The following is a 19,580-nucleotide window of genomic DNA, read 5'->3' as shown; positions in this document are numbered from 1 at the left end:
ATTTTCGGAAGGGAATCAGTCAGCCATTGCAGATACACCAACAGCTTCGCACTGCGAAGCGGCCGTTCACCTGCTCCGTGTGTGTGAAGAGTTAACCCACCTTGTGATGCTCCGGTGAGTTCACAATAAATAGAGGCCACGTTTCTGTCCGGAGTGAGCAATGAGCTTTACTCAATTATCCCAGCTGCTGCAGCACCAGCAACTGCACGTCAGGGAGGAAGATCAAATCAGCTCCGTGTTAAATGTTTAACCACCACGGTGACTGAAAGCCGCTGCAGGTTCATGAGGGATTGTTACTGTCAGATTCTGCAGTTCTTGTGAACCCTGGTCACTGAGCATTGGGGGACACTGTTCTGCTGATGTTAGCCTTAAACTAGACTGATGTTTATTACTGTGTTCCGTGAAAGATAAATCAGTTCTGTATCAAATCCCCTGTCTCTACCACACTCACTAATTTCAAAGGACTGTGCCTCAGACAGCTGGGTTGTTGCAATGCGCCTCTAAAGCCTGACAGCAGACTAGCGAGTGAATCTTCGGTGGAGCAAAGTCAGAATCCAAAGAGTTGCCAGCACCAATCAGGGCTCTAGGTCTCCGGAAAGAGACGGGGTCTGGAGCTTACAAGGAGGAGGAGGAAGAGGAACCAGACCAGCAGGGTGTGGCTATGAATGAAAGATGAGTAACATTTGGAAACTGGTCAATTGAAAAACAAAATGGTTAATGTCTACAAAACATTGCAGGTAATCTGCAGATCAGGCAACAAATGTGGAGAGGAATAAATGGACAGCATTTAGGCCGAGCCCTTTCAGCATGTCTGGACTGTGTACTCCTCTGCTTAGTTGTTGCTTGAACTGCAGAGCTCCTTCAGCATTGTGTGTGTGTGCGTCGCTGTTTTCCAGCAACTGCAGAATCTCTTCTGTTTCATATCTGCATTTGTAAGAGGATTGTACTTTGGCATTAAATAAACGAAATGCCTGTTGATATTGAGTGTATCGTTTATGGGAGCCGCTTTCTTGGTAAAAAAAAAACCTGCTGATTTTTCTACACACAAAACAAACTGAGGTACAGGCATGAAACCAGTGCTTGCAGAAAGTTTTAATGGCACCGGGATTACCCATAAAGCACTGCGAGTAAAATTTCGCTGTCGCTTGAAGTACCGATCAAATGCGCAGGCGTCAAGCTTGCCGCTGTCTTGGATAACTCCGCATACGCACAGTACACAAAATGTCGGGAGGACCGGCAGAGGTAAGAGCGGGTGCTGGGTGGGCTTTAATTGAGTGACAATTTCTGTGAACACTGAACACCGTGACTCACAAACTCGGCACAGGACAGGTCTTTTTCCTCTCTCTCAGCCCCACGATCCGTACACGGGCCCCGGGAGCTTCCGGCTGATCAGGGAATGGGAGCAAATAGATCTCACAGACAGAGCCGAGCTCCAGAAAACAATGCAGGGATCAGAAACTCGGAGAAAGGGAACAAAATCTTTCTATCAGCTGTTGAGACAGTCACCTTTGTTCCGCCTCCAACCGCAGCTGCCGGCAATCCAGGCAACACACACAAAATGCCGGAGGAACTCAGCATTAGTACTCTTTTCTATCGATGCTGCCTGGCCTGCTGAGTTCCTCCAGCATTTTGTATGTGTTGCTTGTTCTGCCTGCTCTTGTTCTGGCGTTTTCTACCTGTGAGGACATGCTTTGACCCATTCTGTCTGGGTACGTACTGATATCAAACACCTTTGCCCTGGGCAACAAGTAGCTTTCACATCACAAATGTGCCAGACTCCAGTGAGACAGACTGCTGCCCTTCCCTTCATATTCTTTGGCATTGCCATCACCGAGTTCACCACTGTCAGCCACCTGGAGGGGGGTGGGTGTTCAGGGGAAATGTGACTTAAAGTATCATTTAGCAGGAAAATCACATACAGTGACAAGCAAAAGTTTGGTCATCCCTGGTCAAAATTTCTGTTGCTGTGAATAGCAATATAGTGAATAAAAGATGACCTGAGTTCCAAAAGGCATAAAGTTAAAGATGACACATTTTTTAATATTTTAAGCTCGATTACTTTTTCTTTTCCAACTTTTACAGTTTCAAAATAACAAAAAAAGTAAAGGGTCTGAAGCAAATGTTTGGGCACCCTGCATGATCAGTACTTAGTAACAACCCTTTGGCAAGTATCGCAGCTTGTAAATGCTTTCTGTAGCCAGCTAAGAATCTTTCAATTCTTTTTTTGGGATTGTTGCACATTCTTCCTTGCAAAAAGCTTCCAGTTCTGTGAGATTCTTGAGCCGTCTTGCATGCACTGCTCTTCTGAGGTCTATCCATAGATTTTCAATGATGTTTAGATTGGGGGAATGTGAGAGCCATGGCAAAACCTTCAGCTTGCCACCTATTGAGGTAGTCCATTGTGAATTTTGAGGTGTGTTTAGGATCATTATCCTGTTGTAGAAGTCATCCCGTTTTCACCTTTAGCTTTTTTTTTTACAGATGATGTGATGTTTATTTCCAGAATTTGTGGTATTTATTTGAATTAATTCTTTCCTCTACCAGTGAAATGTTTCCTGTGCCACTGGCTGCAACACAAGCCCAAAGCTTGACTGATCCATCCTCATGCTTAACAGTTGAAGAGATGTTCTTTTCATGAAATTCTGCACCCTTTTTTTCTCCAAACATACCTTTGCTCATTGCAGCCAAAAAGGTTATATATTAACTTCCGCAGTCCACAGGACTTGTTTCCAAAATGCATCAGGCTTGTTTAGATGTTCCTTTGCAAACTTCTGATTGTGAATTTTGTGGTGAAAATGGAGGAAAGGTTTTCTTCTGATGACTCTTCCATGAAGGTCATATTTGTGCTGATGTTGCTGCACAGTAGAACAGTGCACCACCACTCCAGACCTTAATCTTCGTTAAGGTCTTTTGCAGTCAAATGGGGGTTTTGATTTGCCTTTCTAGCAATCCTACAAGCAGTTCTGTGGGAAAGATTTCTTGGACGACTTCTGCCATTCCTGTTAACTGCCATTTCTTAATTATGTTACGAACTGAGGAAGCGGCTACATGAAAATGCTTTGCTATCTTCTTATAGCCTCCTCCTGCTTTGTGGCCATCAATTATTTTAATTTTCAGAGTGCTAGGCAGCTCCTTAGAGGAGCCCATGGCTGCTGATTGCTGGGAGAAGGTTTGAGGAGTCAGGGTATTTATAAAGCTTTGAAATTTTCATCACCTGGACTTTCCTGACAAAGATCATGAACAAGCCATAGCACTAACAATCTCATAAAGGTCTGAGACCTTGGTAAAAGTTATCTGAGAGCTTAAATCTCTTAGGGTCCCCAAACTTTTGCATGCTGTTCCTTTTATTTTTTTTCACTCTAAAATTACACAAAACAAAAATAATACACTAATCTTGCTTAAAATGTTGAATAGGGTGTTTCATCTTTAACTTTGACTTTTGGAGATCAGTTCATCTTCTACTCACTTCACTATTCACAGTTCTTGATCCAGGTAAAATGGACCCGGGGATCGAGCTGCTTGGGCTTATGAGGTGTTGAGTGAGTATTTCTGGTCTGGGATCAGCAGTTTGTTTCTGGAGTTCCTTTGGAAGCAAAGACTGCTAATCTGAGGAGAGGATGAATTCCCATTCCATCTCTCACAGGGAGAGGCTATGAGTAAATGGGCAGTTCCGTGTTTACAACAGTAGATATAGACCCTTGAGTTTGGTGTTGAACTGTGTTTGGAAATCACCCCCCCCCCCCCCCCCCCACTGTCACCTGTCTGTCACTCGGCAGAAATCAAGCAGAATCTCAAGTTGCTGGAGATCTGCATTAAAAACTGAAAATGTTTGAAGTCATTCTGATGAAATATATTAACCTGAATTGTAAAGTTTGTCCTCTCAACACAGCTGTTCCATACGTGCTGAGTGTTTCTGGTAATTCCAGTTTCTGTTTATTACATTCACCCTGGAATGGTTTATATTTCCTGAAATGGACCTGTTTTAACCTGGAAATGGAAATGGGTCATTCTGTGATAGTAGAGCAGTAAAGCAAGCACAACTTTTCTCTGTAAATTATCCTGGTACCTGTTTGTGTTCAGTACAGTTGTTGCTGACAAGATTTACAAGAATAATCACAGGAAAGATTGGCTTTATGTATGAGGAGCATTTGGTGGTTCCGGACCTGTGCTCAATAGAGTTCAGAGGGACGGTGGGGGTGGTGGAGGGATGTATGGTTAAGTAAACCTACCGAATGCTGAAAAGCCTGGAAACAGTGGACATGGAGAGGATGTTTCCATTAGACGGACAGTGCGATCTGACAGCACAGTCTCAGAATAAAGATGCTTCTCTTTAAAACTGAGATGAGGAAAAAAAAGTGGCCAAAAGATGTCTGATCTGTGGAATTTGCTGCCGCAGAGGTTGGTTGAGGCTGCCATTTGGGTATATTTATGGCAGAGATTAATATACTCATGATTGCTGAGTAACTTCGGGATTACAGGAGGAAGGCAGGAATATGGTGTTGGAATAAAAATCAGCCATGGTTGAGTGGTGGGGCAGACCAGATGGATCGAATCACCTAATTCTGTTCCTGTGTCGTATGTCTTACCATGACTGAATGATGGCTCCTTCTTATCCCATATCGTTTTGTGATGTGTGAGGGACAATAAAAGATTGTTCACTGAGATCATTATATCTTCAACGTTTAAGTTTCAGTGAGTTTTGTTCTTAGTAACATTAAGCAGAAATGTCTGGTGCTCCTTTTTATTGTTAATGTGTTTCTTTATGTTTCATGTTAAAGTTAGACCTGCGGTGAGAGATTTATTGGAAGAAAAAGCCCAACTGGAAGGGAACCACGACTGTAGACGAGGGAACAGCAACAAGTGAACCTGCCCGAGGACTGAGAGCATCAACTGGAGAGAAACCCATCTAACTCAGAGATTCCAGTGATTCAGTCAGGAGAAAGTTTGGTGAGTCTCATTTACTCAAACACTGGTCCTTTAGACATTACATACCTCTACAAAAGAAGGTAGGGAATAGTTGGAGTGTGACTGAATGTGCCCAGAAGTACCAGTTATGCCTCTGTCAGACCCAGTTGGAATCACTTCAGGTCTGGTAATGTGCTTCCAGCAGCCCAGCCCTTTAAAAGCTATCCCATTCTGTCAAAGTCAAATCCAGATAAAGTCACTCAGAGACCGTATGAGCACAAACTCTTTATTCGAAGCACCCGGGGCTTATTCAGTTAGTCACTCAAACAGGAAGAGTCTATGACTGTTCCCGCCCAATCCACTAACTGACTAACAATTCCCCTTACACCACAGATATATCTGCCAGATACCCACCACATAAGACAGGCTGGAGCCAAAGTTATTTACTACATGACAGCCCCTAAAGACAAATTACAAAATAGTCATAAAGGCTTACACACACAGAACAGACTGAAGCTGTCCTATCTCTACACGTGAGTGCACAAGTAGATGAGCATCCTGGAACCCGAGCTAGCTTACCTCAAGAAGAAATAGGGCTCAGCATGGCTTAGAGCATCTGGTGCTCATCAGCAGTCTCTTTCAGAAAAACAGGCTGCTATTGTTTAACCAAGTGTTAACCCTTTTGCATACTTTATCACTCCCTCCTTTTGATCATTAAATGATCAACAAAGCAGTAGTTTTTTACAGAGAAAGCAACTGAGTACAGCATTGACTTATCAGTGAGTAAAAACAGCGTTCAACAGTAATTGTAACAATGATATGCACAACTATTAGGCCATAATGCAATATCACGCCCCACATATTAACTAACAGGCCTTCAAAGGCCACCATTTCGAACCTTCAGTGAACCCGTTTAAATCCTGCCCTACTTTCTTCATGCTGTCAATCTCCTTGGCAGTGTGCTCAGAGAGGGATGTAACGTTAGTAGACTCATCAGGGATATAGGTGCAGCATTCTGTGTCAATATTAGCACAGGTTCCACCTTTCTCAGTGAGGATAAAATCTAAAGCCATATAATTCTGTAGGACTGTTTGCCAGATTGCAATCATTTCAGTGGATATTTCTGTTACTTGGGCCTGTGTTTCTGTCAGGGACCCTGCAGTATTGTGTCCAGCTCCTCGTGCTATAGCCAAATTGATTGGTGGATTCCTGGCTACTCCATAGGAGAGAAAAGTGATCATCCAGAATCGCTCAGTTGTTCCTCTCCGCTGCCGTGCACCTGTGAGTATGGCCAGGATGCATGTTTCCCAGTCTAGGAAGTTGTGTTTGGTGGTAGCCTGAGATACCATCCCTCAGAACACCGACAGCCACAGTCATTTCTGATAATACCACATTTCCTCACCTCACTTTCCCGTTGTTTGAGAAAGCCCAGGCTGAGAGTTCCTCACTCTGGTTGAGTAGGATTACTGACATTGGAATCATAGTTTTACCATGCTGCGGAATTTCAGCACAAACCCAGCAGGCCCCTAGTTCTACCTGTTTGGCATCGGTGTGACAGAGACACAGAAATGTGTTAACATGAGGGCCCCCGGATGCTGGGGTGAGCCCTGTCAAAGACACAAGCATGAACACCACTATCAGAAAATACATTTTCCTTTAGTCTGAGAGAGTCCTTCTACTCAGTTCCTTCAGTAACATGTCTGTAGTCTATTCGATGTATCCACCGAGATTGCCCCTTCAGTTTTGCAGCCGTGGGAGTGGTCAGTAACACCTGATATGCTCCTCTCCACCGAGATCTGAGTTTCCCTCAATCCCAGTTCTTGATCAGGACAATATTCCCCGGTTCTGTGGTGGGATAATCACTCCTCTGTGAGGAGGAGTGAAAATTCTCTTCCTTCTAAGCCTGTCGTATATGTAAGGCTTGGAGAATTTTGGTTATTTCCCATCTCTTCCCCAAGGGTATCAATTTTGAATTTTGCTGGTAGAATTTCTGGGAGCAATGGACACAAGGTGGTCCCCAGGGTGTCCTTATGGACCGTCCATACATCACTTCAGCTGGTGATGACCCTGTTTTCCCCCGTCGGGTAACCTTCATGTGGAATAGGGCTAACGGTAGGTCCTTCAACCAAGTGAGGTCAGTCTCCACCGTTACTTTGGCAATTTAATCTTCAGAGTACCATTGGCTCTTTCCACTATGGCAGCAACCCGTGGGTGGTGTACGGTAGAATTATTGCCTGATAGCTGGTTTGTTACATACCTCTTTGTTCACTTTCACCACAAAGTGTGGGCGCTTGTCAGAGCTCAGCATCTCTGGCAGGCCATACCTGGGAATTATTTCCTGTAATAATACCTTCACAACAGTCATAACAGTATTATTGGGAGTTGGAATAGCTTCAGTCCATCTACTAAACACATGTATAATAACTAAGCATTATCTATAGCAATGTACTCTAGGCAATTGAATAAAATCAACTTGTAGACACGAAAAAGGTCCACCTGTCAGGGGAGTCATACCCGGTGTGCTGGTTACAGGTTACCAACCATTCCCTCCTTTCCCAGGTGTGTACAATTCTGTATATAATCAACCAATATTGGTAAGAACTGTGCAGGAACACAAACCTGTCCCACTGGCGTGATCCAAAATCCTAGTTCGGGGTCTTTCTGGCACCCCATCTGGGACCACAGCTTGCACTCCTCCTCAGAGGCGTCCCCCTGAAAAATACGTACCTCCCACATGTCTGGCAAACCCGTTCTGCTTGAGTCACGGAGGATTGCTTGACGGGAACCTGAGAGGACTACAACTATTGAGCATTGTGCAGCAATTTTCGCTGTGTAATCTGCTAAAGCATTGGGTTTAGTGACCCGGTCTGACTGGCGGGTGTGGGCCGCACATTTAATAATAGCCAAATCTCGAGGTAGCTGTAGAGCGGTGAGTAAGTTGTTTACAAAGGTAACATTACTAATGGGGTGGCCAGAGGAAGTCAGGAATCCCTATGTTCCCGAAGTCATGTACAATTCCAAATGCATAACGGGAGTCTGTGTGAACGTTCACACTTTAGTCTGTTGCTAGGATACAGGCAGGAGTCCGAGCAAACAGCTCAGCCTTCTGGGTGGGGGCAGCTGCTTCAAAAGAAGCCTGCTCAGTTACTTCACTGTCCGTCACTATCGCATAGCCAGAATATTGTTTCCCGGCTGGATCCACAAAAGAGCTTCCATCCTCACAAAACGTTGCCTCAGGGTAGAGGGCGTATTGAGGTATGGATGGGAGAATCTATCACCGTGATCCAGACGGGGCAGTTGGTGCGGCCAACTTCATGGCCTGAGGTTGCCCAGAGATGGGGTAAAACGTCTAGGGTTCGGTCAATATTAATAGAGTGTCTTACCAGATATCCCGTCTTCACCTCAGACTCCTTCCAGTATTGGAGTTGTCCCGCGACCAAGTTTTGCCAGTCTCCCTCGTTGCTGGAGGCTTGTTACATCAAAATGTAGGCAAGGAACCCTAGGGTCTTTGGTTTGAACCCAAGGCAAACCCTAAAGGTGGCGTGGGGAACAACCAGTCCTGTGTGTCACCAAAGGAAATCTGGAACTTCGGCCAGAAATGCACTGCCCTCATTTCCTTTAACCTCCCCAATCACCGTGACTGGGAAATTCTGTCCCTCGAGGGGAGCATAACACTGGCTTTGCTCAGTTGAGCACCCCGGAGGGTCACAGCACAGAGTCACATGAGAGCCAGCCGGGGGCAGAAGGGGTTCAAACACAGTGGAGTCCAGATTAAGTGCCCACCACTGGGAGTTCAGAAACTGGGGAAGCTGTTCGATAGTCCCAGGGTGATACCCTTGTCCATGCATAGAATCTCAACTTCCAATGGACAGAGCAAGTCTCTCCCTGCAAAACTACACCCCCGACTGGTGGTGACTGTAACTGAAACCTCACACTGGTTCCCCGGGAATTCCACCTGCAGTGGCTGGGTACGTGAATACGTACAATCCATTCATTCAAACCCAAACAGAGTGATTGTCGCATCTGATAGCTGAAATCCCTTTTCTGATACTATTTCCTGATTGAGAGAGGTTGTGGTTGCCCCCATATCAATCGTAAACGGAACAGGAATTCCAGCAACTTGCAATGTTACATTGGGCTCTTCCTGAGGGGTGGTGCTCACGGTAGGAAGCATCCTTGATTGTCAATTTCTAAACAGGTTGTTGTCCCCACCTGTCCCTTGGTAGGTGTTTGTTCCCATTTCTTATCCCCAGATACAGCACACAATGTCAGGTCCCAATAATATGTCAAAGCTCATCGCATTCGATTTCGATCATTGTCAGGCCAATCCATATTATTTGTTTTAATCATGTTGGCTATCTCAGTTTGTAAGCATTGGAGCAGTAAGGTGTTAAACTGGGGAACAGATTCCCATCATTAAAGACCCGGTCTCCTGCGAAAGTGCCGTAGCAAGCCACAAACCACTCCCAATAGTCTATTCCCGATTCCCCAGGCTTAGGTTTGCATTCAAGAACTTCAGTGATGTTTACAGGTTGCTGGAGAGCCCTTTCCAAGGCTTGAATAATCCAGTCTGTCTGTTCATTCTCATTATGGTTTCCTGCCTGTAACTCCTGACAGGTTTGGTATCACAATTCTGCTTTCCATTTCCGCCCCTCATCAGCTGAGAGAGTCACCCATCAGAGTCCGAATAAATCTTGCAGAGTCACATTAAACATTTGGATAGTACTGCGGACAGACTGAGCAAACTCTGCTGGTTTTTCTTTTCTACCTGGGACCTGCTTCATGATCATTATCATTTCTTGAGGCTTCCAGGGTGCATACACAGGAATCACTGAGGACTGTCCCTCCTCCAGCTGGTGGACTGGGCAGCATTCGGGTGGGCAATTGCCTTCAGAACCATAGAACATTACAGCACAGAAACAGGCGTTTTAGCCCTTCTTGGCTGTGCCAAACCATTTTAGTCACACTGACCTGCACCTGGGCCATATCCCTCCGTACCCCTCTCATCCATGTACCTGTCCAAGTTTCTCTTAAATGTCAAAAGTGAGCCCACATTCACCACTTCATCTGGCAGCTCATTCCACACTCGACCCACTCCCTGCCTGAAGAAGACCCCCATTGATGTTCCCCCTTCACCCTTAATCCATGACCTCTAGTTTTTTTTTTCCGCCTGGCCTCAGTGGAAAAAGCCTGCTAGCATTCACTCTATCTATACCCATCATAATTTTATACACCTCTATCAAAACACCCCTAATTCCAGTATGCTCCAGGGAATAAAGTCCTAACCTATTCAACCTTTCACAATAACTTGGTTTCTCAAGTCCCGGAAACATCCTTGCAAACCTTCTGTGCACTCTTTCAATCTTATTAATACACCTCCTGTAATTAGGTGACCAAAACTGCACTGAATACTCCAAATTCTGTCTCACCAATGTCTTATACAACCTCACCATTACATTCCAACCCTTATACTCAATACTTTGATTTATAAAGGCCAATATACCAAAAGCTCTCTTTACGACCCGATCTACCTGTGACGCCACTTTTAGGGAATTATGTATCAAATAACAAATAACAATAGACCCAGCACTGATCCCTGTGGCACACCACTAGTCACAGGCCTCCACTCAGAGTAGCAATCCTCCACTACCACTCTCTGGCTTCTTCCATTGAGCCAATGTCTTTGTGGAGCCATTAACTCTGGGGTTCTATTGGATCCTTCCCTCCCCGTCTCGGAATAGTTATCGGTATTCCCTTTCTGAATCTCAGGGTATTGGGACCTCCCCCTTCCCTGCCGCCCCTGTTTTACCCGAGCAGCCACCGTATCTGAGTACTGGGAGGATTGGGGTTCGGGAGCACCGGGTGCACTCGGCTCCTGGTTGGGTGTTGGGGCGGGGTGTACGGTGGGTGCCCACACCTCAGTCACTGTCCTCAAACAGGGTAAGTATGCCAGACATGGGTTCAGGATCTCTTGTTTCCCTATCAGTTCGAACTTCAGACTGACATTCCTGCCATTCTGTCCTATCTCGGCTGGGCACGGTTTGCTTATGTTGTTTTCCCTGCTCTTGTTTTCTGCGTCTATCCACCCATTCACGCTCTGCTTTTAGCGTCTCCAAACCTTTGGCGTTCCTCCTGCTGTACGTACCTCTACCCTTTGTCACATGCATTATTCCTCCAACTTGCTAATAACGTACCATTCCACTCTGCATCTGCCTTATCCTTCCATTCCCTTTCCAACAATTTCCACTTCTTTCCACTGTTCTTATTCCATATCAAATTTACTGCTTGTTCTCATGAGGTAATATCCCAGGTTCCCCCCCAGTGGCCAGATTTTGTTCCCCAATTTCTTATTCAGCGCTGCAATCTTTTTCCTTGTCTGGAAAACTCTCACACATTGTGTAGGGCTGCTCCTGGCCCACTCATATCAATCGACTGCAATTGACCCATGTTCTCTAAGTAATTTACCCGGCACAAAGCCTCCTGCTTAAGTAACAAACAGATAAATTTACCCGGCTGGCACCTCCTGTCCACTTAATAAATTTACCCAGCTGGCACTTCATGCTCATTTAATAAATTTACCCGGCTGGCACTTCATGCTCATTTAATTAATTTACCCGGCTGGCACTTCATGCTCATTTAATAAATTTACCCGGCTGGCACTTCATGCTCATTTAACAAATTTACCCGGCTGGCACTTCATGCTCATTTAATTAATTTACCCGGCTAGCACTTCATGCTCATTTAATTAATTTACCTGGCACGTCTGCCTCCTGCCCACTTAGTAATATTTAGCCTCCCTTAGAAGCGTCTCCCAACAGATTCTTTCCCAATCCCTTCAAGGTATGTGATCACCTTGGGCGAGGGTCCATTCCTTGAAAGGAACTAATGGAGAGCGACGAAAGGTAAAATACCTATTGGGTGCCCAGTCGATCTCCACATTCCCCAGAGTGGTCCAGCCACTTACTCAGCCTCTCTGCTTGGCACTCCCTATATTGGGACCCTGTTCATGATGCCAAATGTTAAAGTTGAATCTGAATAAAACTTGGGAGACTAGGTTCTTATCGTCACCACGGTTTATTGCGCATTCTCCTGCAGGAGTTTGAGACGCACGTCAAAGGGAAGGCACGTAAGCACTGCCATCATCTGGCAAGTGGACTGACTTAGTCAAGTTACAGCCGTGTATTTATACATGAACCCAGACATTTATGCATAGTAAGCCCTAAACATTACTTTTGCAAGATGTTATTTGAACTGGTATGCCCACCAGGTCTGTTGGCGCAAAACTTAATTACGTAGATAAGAGAGTTCGCTAAATGAAGGTTTTAATTACAGATGGATATACTGTCCAGACCTTATCAGTTATTCCCTTTGCAAGGCCCTGACTTAATTACAGACAGATGTTCATTCCTGTCCTTTTCAGCCAGTCCTCCTTCCTTGACTCAAACGAGGGTACAATGTATAATGTTATCAGCTAACGAAGATACAATGCATAATATTATCAGCTCTCAGTGAGTCTCTCTGCATGCCACAGAGAACTGGTAATGAGCCTGTCTTAGCAAACCACTAAACACAGAGTTTACTTCAGTTCAAAAATTCCTATTCAGTCCCTAATATTTTTTTAGCCAGAGGTTACATAGGTTCAAAATATTTTTTTTATATATATCCTTAATTCCTCAGGAGGGTTCACGGGAAATATTTATGTCCATTATAGAAACTGGTGTTCCCTGTGTGTATTGTGGTGATGCAAAAGTTGCTGGAGAATTTACAAGAGGGAAGAAGTGGAGTGATATTTGGAACTCCGACTTTTTAAACCGTAATTTAGCAAACAATCCACTTATGGACAATATGCAAGAGCTTTGGTGAGAAAACCCTTCATTACCCATTACAGGCCTGCTATAGAGTGTGAGAGAGCAGATGAACTCAGTCGAACCTGTTACGTATCCCGTAACTGGATAACTTACCAGCAAAGATAGAGAGGTCCGTTGAAGTCTGATGTCACTATTTTCAAACATTTTTATTTATAAAGCGGCACAAAAGTAAGTGTGCTGTCTTTACGACAGTTATTTAGTTTATAATATTTTCGCTTAGTAATTCATTCAATAGTATTTTCTAGTTAGAATTAGAAGTGTTTAAAGTGTATTCATTGCATGTAAAATATATCGGCATGCGATGACGTCACATCCGGTTTCGCCGCGTCTTGTGGGAAAACACCGGTTTGAAATTAGCGCGAGGGTGGGGGCTTTCCACGAGGCTCACCTGAGCACAAGCAGTTTTGCAGGCATGAGAAATCACAGTGAGAGCAACGCTGTAAGTTAATAGATAATCGATATATTGAACTAAGATGTTAATGCTGATCCTGTTAGAGGTAACGACGGTAGATAATGTTTATGCTTTCGTTAGTTAAAGAGTCGCGGATAGTTTGCATGGAAGTGTATTTAAAGTAGTCAATGGAGCAGGTAAACTCTCCCTATATACTGCACCTTAGTGTAATGTAGTTATAGTCACCTTTGCAAGTATTTACACTTGAAATGTGATATTAAGGAAGGAACAAATACTGTATCAATCTTGTATTGTTTTATCAACAGTTTTCACCATATGTTAATGTGAAGAGTGAACAGTAAATGGTTAATCTTACTGCGATCTGGTTTGCATTGGCTGTGGTTTATCCGGACGTTAAATTCGGCGTTTCGTTACACCCGAAGGAGAACGTTACAGTCAGGTTAATACAATCATTCAGATAATGCACGTCGTCAATACTCAGTCTAAAGCGCGGGTGTAGTAATAATCATCATTAAAAAGTAATCTAGACTGTTGTCTAGGGGATAATATATTGTCTGTTGCAAATATAAAAGTCACTCAGAAGTCTGCAGACTTTAGCCTTTCGGGGTTTCACATGTTTTAGAGGGATCGGTGAAAAACGAAAAAAAACTTGCCCAGGTCTTTATGAAGTCACTCCGTAAAATCAGGGGAACGTGGTTTCCCCGTTGTTAGTTCAAAGTCCTTCTCGGTATTATCAGCCACCCGCTCCCCAGGCAAAGGAGTTAGGAGCGCACATGGCGTTGAGTGACTTCCAGCTATTACGGGAGCCTTGAGCGAGGGTGTCCTTCTGGTGCGTCGCTGGAGTACTGCCTCCTGCAGTCCCCTTTTATCTTGACTTGCAGAGTTGTAGATGTCCATCAAAGTAGGGTGATGCAATCCCCACCCCCACATTGCCCGAGGGTGTCCATATCCATGGTAACTGTCACGTAGCAGGGACATGCACGTCACACAGGTGCCTCTAAGAACAATGGCCAAAACCGTTGCATTGTCTCTCACTTCCTGGGTCCGAGACCCAAATTAATAGCAATCTTGCGATTCTCCGGAAGGAAGGGGCTGCTCCCGCCCCTTCGGCCCCTCAGAGCTGTGGTACATTCATAACAAACCCAGAGGAGGTCAAAGTTCTTATTGACAGTGATTTGCTAGCTGTTAAAATGAATACCTCAGTACAGAATAATCACGATGCACATTATGCAGGAACAGTTTGTGGTTGTGATGAATTGCGTCCCCAATATCGTTTGGGCCCCTTTTAAACACCTGTCACTGTAAATGCCCTGACTCATGGGAAGTTCACATCTACAGATGCACTGGGCTGTCTGCATCACTCTCTGCAGGTTCCTGAGATTGAAGGAAGTACAGTTCACATATCAGGCAGTGATGCAGTCAGTCAGGATGCTCTCAATTGTCTCCCTGTAGAAAGCACTTAGGATTTGGGGCCCATAACAAACTTCTTCAACCATCTGAGGTGTAAAAGGGGCTCCTGTGCGCTTTTCACAACACAGCCGGTATGAACAGACCATGTGAGATCCTTGTTGATGTTTGTACTCAGGAACTTAAAGCTGTTCACCCTCTCAACCCCAGATCCATTGATGTCAATAGGGGCTAGCCTTTCTCCATTCCTTCTGTAATCCACAATCAGCTCCTTTGGTTTTGTGACAATCAGGGAAAGGTTGTTTTCTTGACACCAGTCAGATATTGTTCAGACCTCAGATAAGAGTCAGCAATCAAATGGTCAAGCATGGTATGAATGTGCTGAGCTGCATTTATCACAATTCAAGAAGCATCGTAGGAAAGCCAGATGAGCTGAGGACAGGGAATTATGATATTGTACCCATTATTGGGACTTGGTTGCACCCAACAGTCTGAGGGATTTAGAGGAACAAATTTCCAGATTAGAGGAACAAATTTTGCTGTTTTCTGGCCAAGGAGTACTTGGTAAGTGGGAGGCCTTCAGAAGTGTAACTTTGAGGGTGTAGAGTTTGTACGTGCCTTACAAAATAAAAGTTGAAAGGTGACTGGGGCAGGAAACCTTGGTTTTCAAGAGGTATTGAGGCCCCGGATATTTTGTTCCTCTAAATGCCTCAGACTGTTGGGTGCTACCAAGACTCATTAATGACTAAAATATCATGATTCCACGCACTGAGCTCATCTGAATTTCTTTACTTGTCTTCAGTTGGTTTCTAAAAGCTTCCCAATAGTTTTTGCTCTTTCGTTTGCCCTCTGTTTTGCTTTTTTGTTTGCTTTGGCTTCTCATCTCAGCCACAGTTGTGTCCTCCTGCCTTTCCAATGCTTTCACTTCTTTGGGATGTATCAATCACTCAGCTCCCAAATTGCTCCCAGGAACTCCAGCCATTGCTGCTCCGTTGTCACTCCTACCGTTTCCCTTCCAAACAAGTTTGGCCAGCTTCTCTGTCACAGAAATGTGGAGAAGTTCAGTACGGAAACAGGCTACTTGGCCCATCTAGTCAATGCTGAAAAAACATTTAAGCTGTCAAATGCAACTATCTGCACCGGGACAATCACTCTCCATACCCCTACCATCCAGGCTCCCATCCAAACTTCTTTTAAATGCTGAAAACGAGCTCATATTCACCGATTGTGCTGACATCTCATTCCAGTCTCACACAACCATTTCAGTGAAGTCTATTTCCACACGCTCCCATTAAATTTTTACCTTCACCACTTACATCACCGCACCCAACCTCAGTGGAAAATGCTGCTCACGTTTACCCTATCTGTACACAAATAATTTTGTATACTTTGAACAAAACCTGAAAGCAATGTATGGTTCCCTTGTTTATGTTCAGAGCGTATTTCAGATGAAAAGATGATGAGGGGCATTGATTGCATGGATAGTCAGAGGCTATTTCCCAGGTTTAAAATGGCTAACATGAGGGGCAGTTTTAAGGTGCTTGGAAATGGATGCTGCGGGGCTGTCAGGGGTAATTTTTTTTACACAGAGGGTGATGGGTGCGTGGAATGCACTGCCAGATGTTTGTGTGATAGTGTTTCAGTTACTGTGGGGTCGGGCACCCATGCAGCTCAGTGGGAACAGGGAATAATATCAATGGAGAGAGTCAGACTGAGCCAGGTCACAGATTGGAGATGGCAGAAATGCCCCATTCTTGCAGAGACAGGAAAAGCATCAGAGAATTTGCTGCTCATTCCAGATACCAGCACTGTTCCCAGTTAGATGATGACTTCTCTCTCCAACTTGGGTTGAACTTCACTGTAACAGTGTGATGCCAGATCACACCTTGACAAATCGGTGATCTCATTTGAAATGTTGTACTTCACCCATTGATGGATTTTGTAATTTTTTTTACAGGTTAAAAATGACAAGGAATTTGTCTACGGGAATCTCAAACAGATCACGTCAGGTTTGCTGTCTCTATCCAGATATTTAAGACGAGGAGCAAGGGATTCATTCAACCTTCCTTCCTGCTCAGACTGTGTGGAGGGATTCATTTGCTCATCTGACTGACTGGCACACCCGTTATTTTACACAAGAGAGAGTCCGTTCATATTCTCAGACTGTGGGAAGGGATTCACTCGGTCATCTCAACTGAAGGAACATCAGCGGGTTCACACTGGGCAAGGCCATTCATCTGTTTTGTGGGTGAGAAGGGATTCAGTCACTCTTCCCAGCTGTGGAGACACCAGTCAGTTCACACTGGGCAGAGGCTGGTCATCTGCTGAATTTGTGGGGAAGGATTCATTCGGTCATCTGATCTAATGGCTCATCAGCGAGTTCGCACTGGTGAGAGGCCATTCACCTGCTCGGACTGTGGGAAGGGATTCAAATACTCATCTAAACTGAAGGAACACCAGCGAGTTCACACTGGAGAGAAGCCGTTCACCTGCTCAGACTGCGGGAAGAGATTCACTCGTTCATCCACCCTAATGGCACACCGGCGAGTTCACACCGGGGAGCGGCCGTTCACCTGCTCAGACTGTGGGAAGGGATTCACTTGCTCATCTAAACTGAAGGAACATCAGCGAGTTCACACTGGAGAGAAGCCGTTCAGCTGCTCAGACTGTGGGAAGGGATTCACTCGGTCATCCGACCTACTGACACACAGGTCAGTTCACACTGGGGAGAGGCCGTTCACCTGCTCGGACTGTGGGAAGGGATTCACTTGGTCATCGGACCTACTGGTACACCAGCGAGTTCACACTGGAGAGAGGCCGTTCACCTGCTCAGACTGCGGGAAGGGATTCACTTGCTCATCCCAACTGAAGGTACATCAGAGAGTTCACACTGGGGAGAGGCCGTTCACCTGCTCAGATTGTGGGAAGAGATTCACTCGGTCATCTGAACTACTGGTACACAAGTCAGTTCACACTGGGGTCAGGCTGTTCACCTGCTCGGACTGCGGGAAGGGATTCACTCGGTCATCCACCCTAATGGCACACCAGCGATTTCACACCGGGGAGCGGCCATTCACGTGCTCAGACTGTGGAAAGGGATTCCCTTGCTCATCTAACCTGAAGGAGCATCAGCGAATTCACACTGGAGAGAGGCCGTTCTCTTGCTTAGACTGTGGGAAGGCATTCATTTCGTCATCTAAACTGAAGGTACATCAGCGAATTCACACTGGGGAGAGGCCATTCACCTGCTCAGACTGCGGGAAGGGATTCACTCAGTCATCTGACCTACTGGTACACCAGTCAGTTCACACTGGAGAGAGGCCGTTCACCTGCTCAGACTGCGGGAAGGGATTCACTCGGTCATCCAAACTACTGGTACACCAGCGAATTCACACTGGGGAGAAGCCGTTCAACTGTTCAGTCTGTGGGATGAGATTCAGTCAGTCATCCACCCTACAGAGACATCAGCGAGTTCACACTGGGGAGAAGTCGTTCACCTGCTCAGTCTGTGGGAGGAGATTCACTCGGTCATCCCACCTACTAAGTCATCAGCGAGTTCACACGGGAGAGACTGTTCACCTGCTGTGAATGTGGGAAAGAATTCATATGGTCATCTTGACTACAGAGACACCAGCAAGTTCACACCAGTGGTAGAGGCTGTTCACCTGCTCAGACACTGGGAGGAGTTTCTCTCAGCCTTCTCAATCAAATGTGCATGATTGAGTTCAGGCTGGGTACAGGCCGTTCACCTGCTGTGAATGTGGGAAGGGATTCACTCAGTAACCTAACCTTGTGACACACTGCTGGGTTCACACTGGGGAGAAAGTTTCAGTAAGCTTCATGCTGGAGATTTGTCCATCACCATTGCTGAATGCAATTTCTTCTGGATATTCACCTTTAATGGGACTAGAGTTTACAATCTGGATCTGGGAAAAATAAATCAGTTCAATTTTAAACTGTGTCTCTGGTACTTAGTGAATGTATAGCACACCTAGTGTACAGTAGAGAAGTTATAACAGTGTACAGTAGAGAGTCAACTCAGGCCAGCTGTGCCCTGCCAGTGATTCTATTCCATGACAGTTTGTTTCAATCCTCCCCTGTTGTTCATCTCTCGCTCTCCTTGTGGTAATGGGTTTCAAACAGTCACCACTCCGTGGGTGAAGATGTTCCCGTTGAATTCTCTGTAGACCGAAGAAGTCGAGTTGACTGCAGTTCTATCTGACAATTTCCTCATCCTTCAAATCTCTGGGCTGAGGAGGAATGATATTGGTAGTTAACCCCCTTATTCATGCCTCATTTCCACATTATGGGTTATTTTTCCTGCTTCTAAAGGGTTAAGGTAGAAACATTGAAAACTTACAGCACAATACAAGCCCTTTGATCCACAAAGTTGTGCCGAACATGTTCCTACCCAAGAAATTACTAGGGTTACCCATAGCCCTCTATTTTTCCAAGCTCCATGTACCTATCCAGGTGTCTCCTAAAAGACCCTATTGTATCCACCTCCACCACCGTTGCCAGCATGCACTATGCACTCACTGTGTTAAAAAAAAATACCCCTGACATCTCCTCTGTACATACTTCCAAGCATCTTAAACCTGTGCTATCTTGTGGCAGCCATTTCATGCCCTGGGAAAAAGCCTCTGATTATCTGCATGATCAATGCCTCTCATCATCTTATACACCTCCAATAGGTTACCTCTCATCCTCCGTCTCTCCAATGAGAAAAGGCCAAGTTCCCTCAACCTGTTTTCACAAGGCATGCTCCCCACTCCAGGCAACATCCTTGTAAATCTCCTCGGCACTTTCTATGGTTCCTACATCCTCCCTGTAGTGAGGCAACTAGAACTGAGCACAGTACTCGTGTGGTCTGACCAGGGTCCTATATAGCTGCAACATTACCTTTCGGCTCCTAAATTCAATCCCATGATTGATGAAGGCCAATACACTGTATGCCTTCTTAACCACAAAGTCAACCTGCACAGCTG

General features: G+C 45.2%; 1 protein-coding gene across 4 annotated transcripts; it reads left to right on the top strand.

The window, feature by feature from the left end:
- The first annotated feature begins 1,215 nt into the window (after positions 1-1,215).
- LOC132389974 (zinc finger protein 229-like) lies at positions 1,216-18,462 on the top strand. 4 transcript variants are annotated; one of them, XM_059962554.1, is made up of 5 exons: positions 1,216-1,242; positions 4,779-4,947; positions 6,057-6,186; positions 13,491-13,619; positions 16,550-18,462. In XM_059962554.1, the coding sequence occupies exon 5, from the start codon at positions 16,957-16,959 to the stop codon at positions 18,178-18,180; it is 1,224 nt and encodes a 407-aa protein (XP_059818537.1). In that variant the 5' UTR covers positions 1,216-1,242; positions 4,779-4,947; positions 6,057-6,186; positions 13,491-13,619; positions 16,550-16,956; the 3' UTR covers positions 18,181-18,462. The 4 variants fall into 4 exon arrangements, with proteins under 4 accessions (XP_059818537.1, XP_059818534.1, XP_059818536.1 ...); XM_059962551.1 differs by lacking the exon at positions 6,057-6,186; XM_059962553.1 differs by lacking the exons at positions 6,057-6,186; positions 13,491-13,619.
- Positions 18,463-19,580: the final 1,118 nt, after the last annotated feature.

The sequence above is a fragment of the Hypanus sabinus genome, unplaced genomic scaffold, assembly GCF_030144855.1.
Source record: "Hypanus sabinus isolate sHypSab1 unplaced genomic scaffold, sHypSab1.hap1 scaffold_726, whole genome shotgun sequence".
Classification (NCBI taxonomy): Eukaryota; Metazoa; Chordata; class Chondrichthyes; order Myliobatiformes; family Dasyatidae; genus Hypanus; species Hypanus sabinus.
This window is presented reverse-complemented; position numbering and strand designations above follow the sequence as displayed.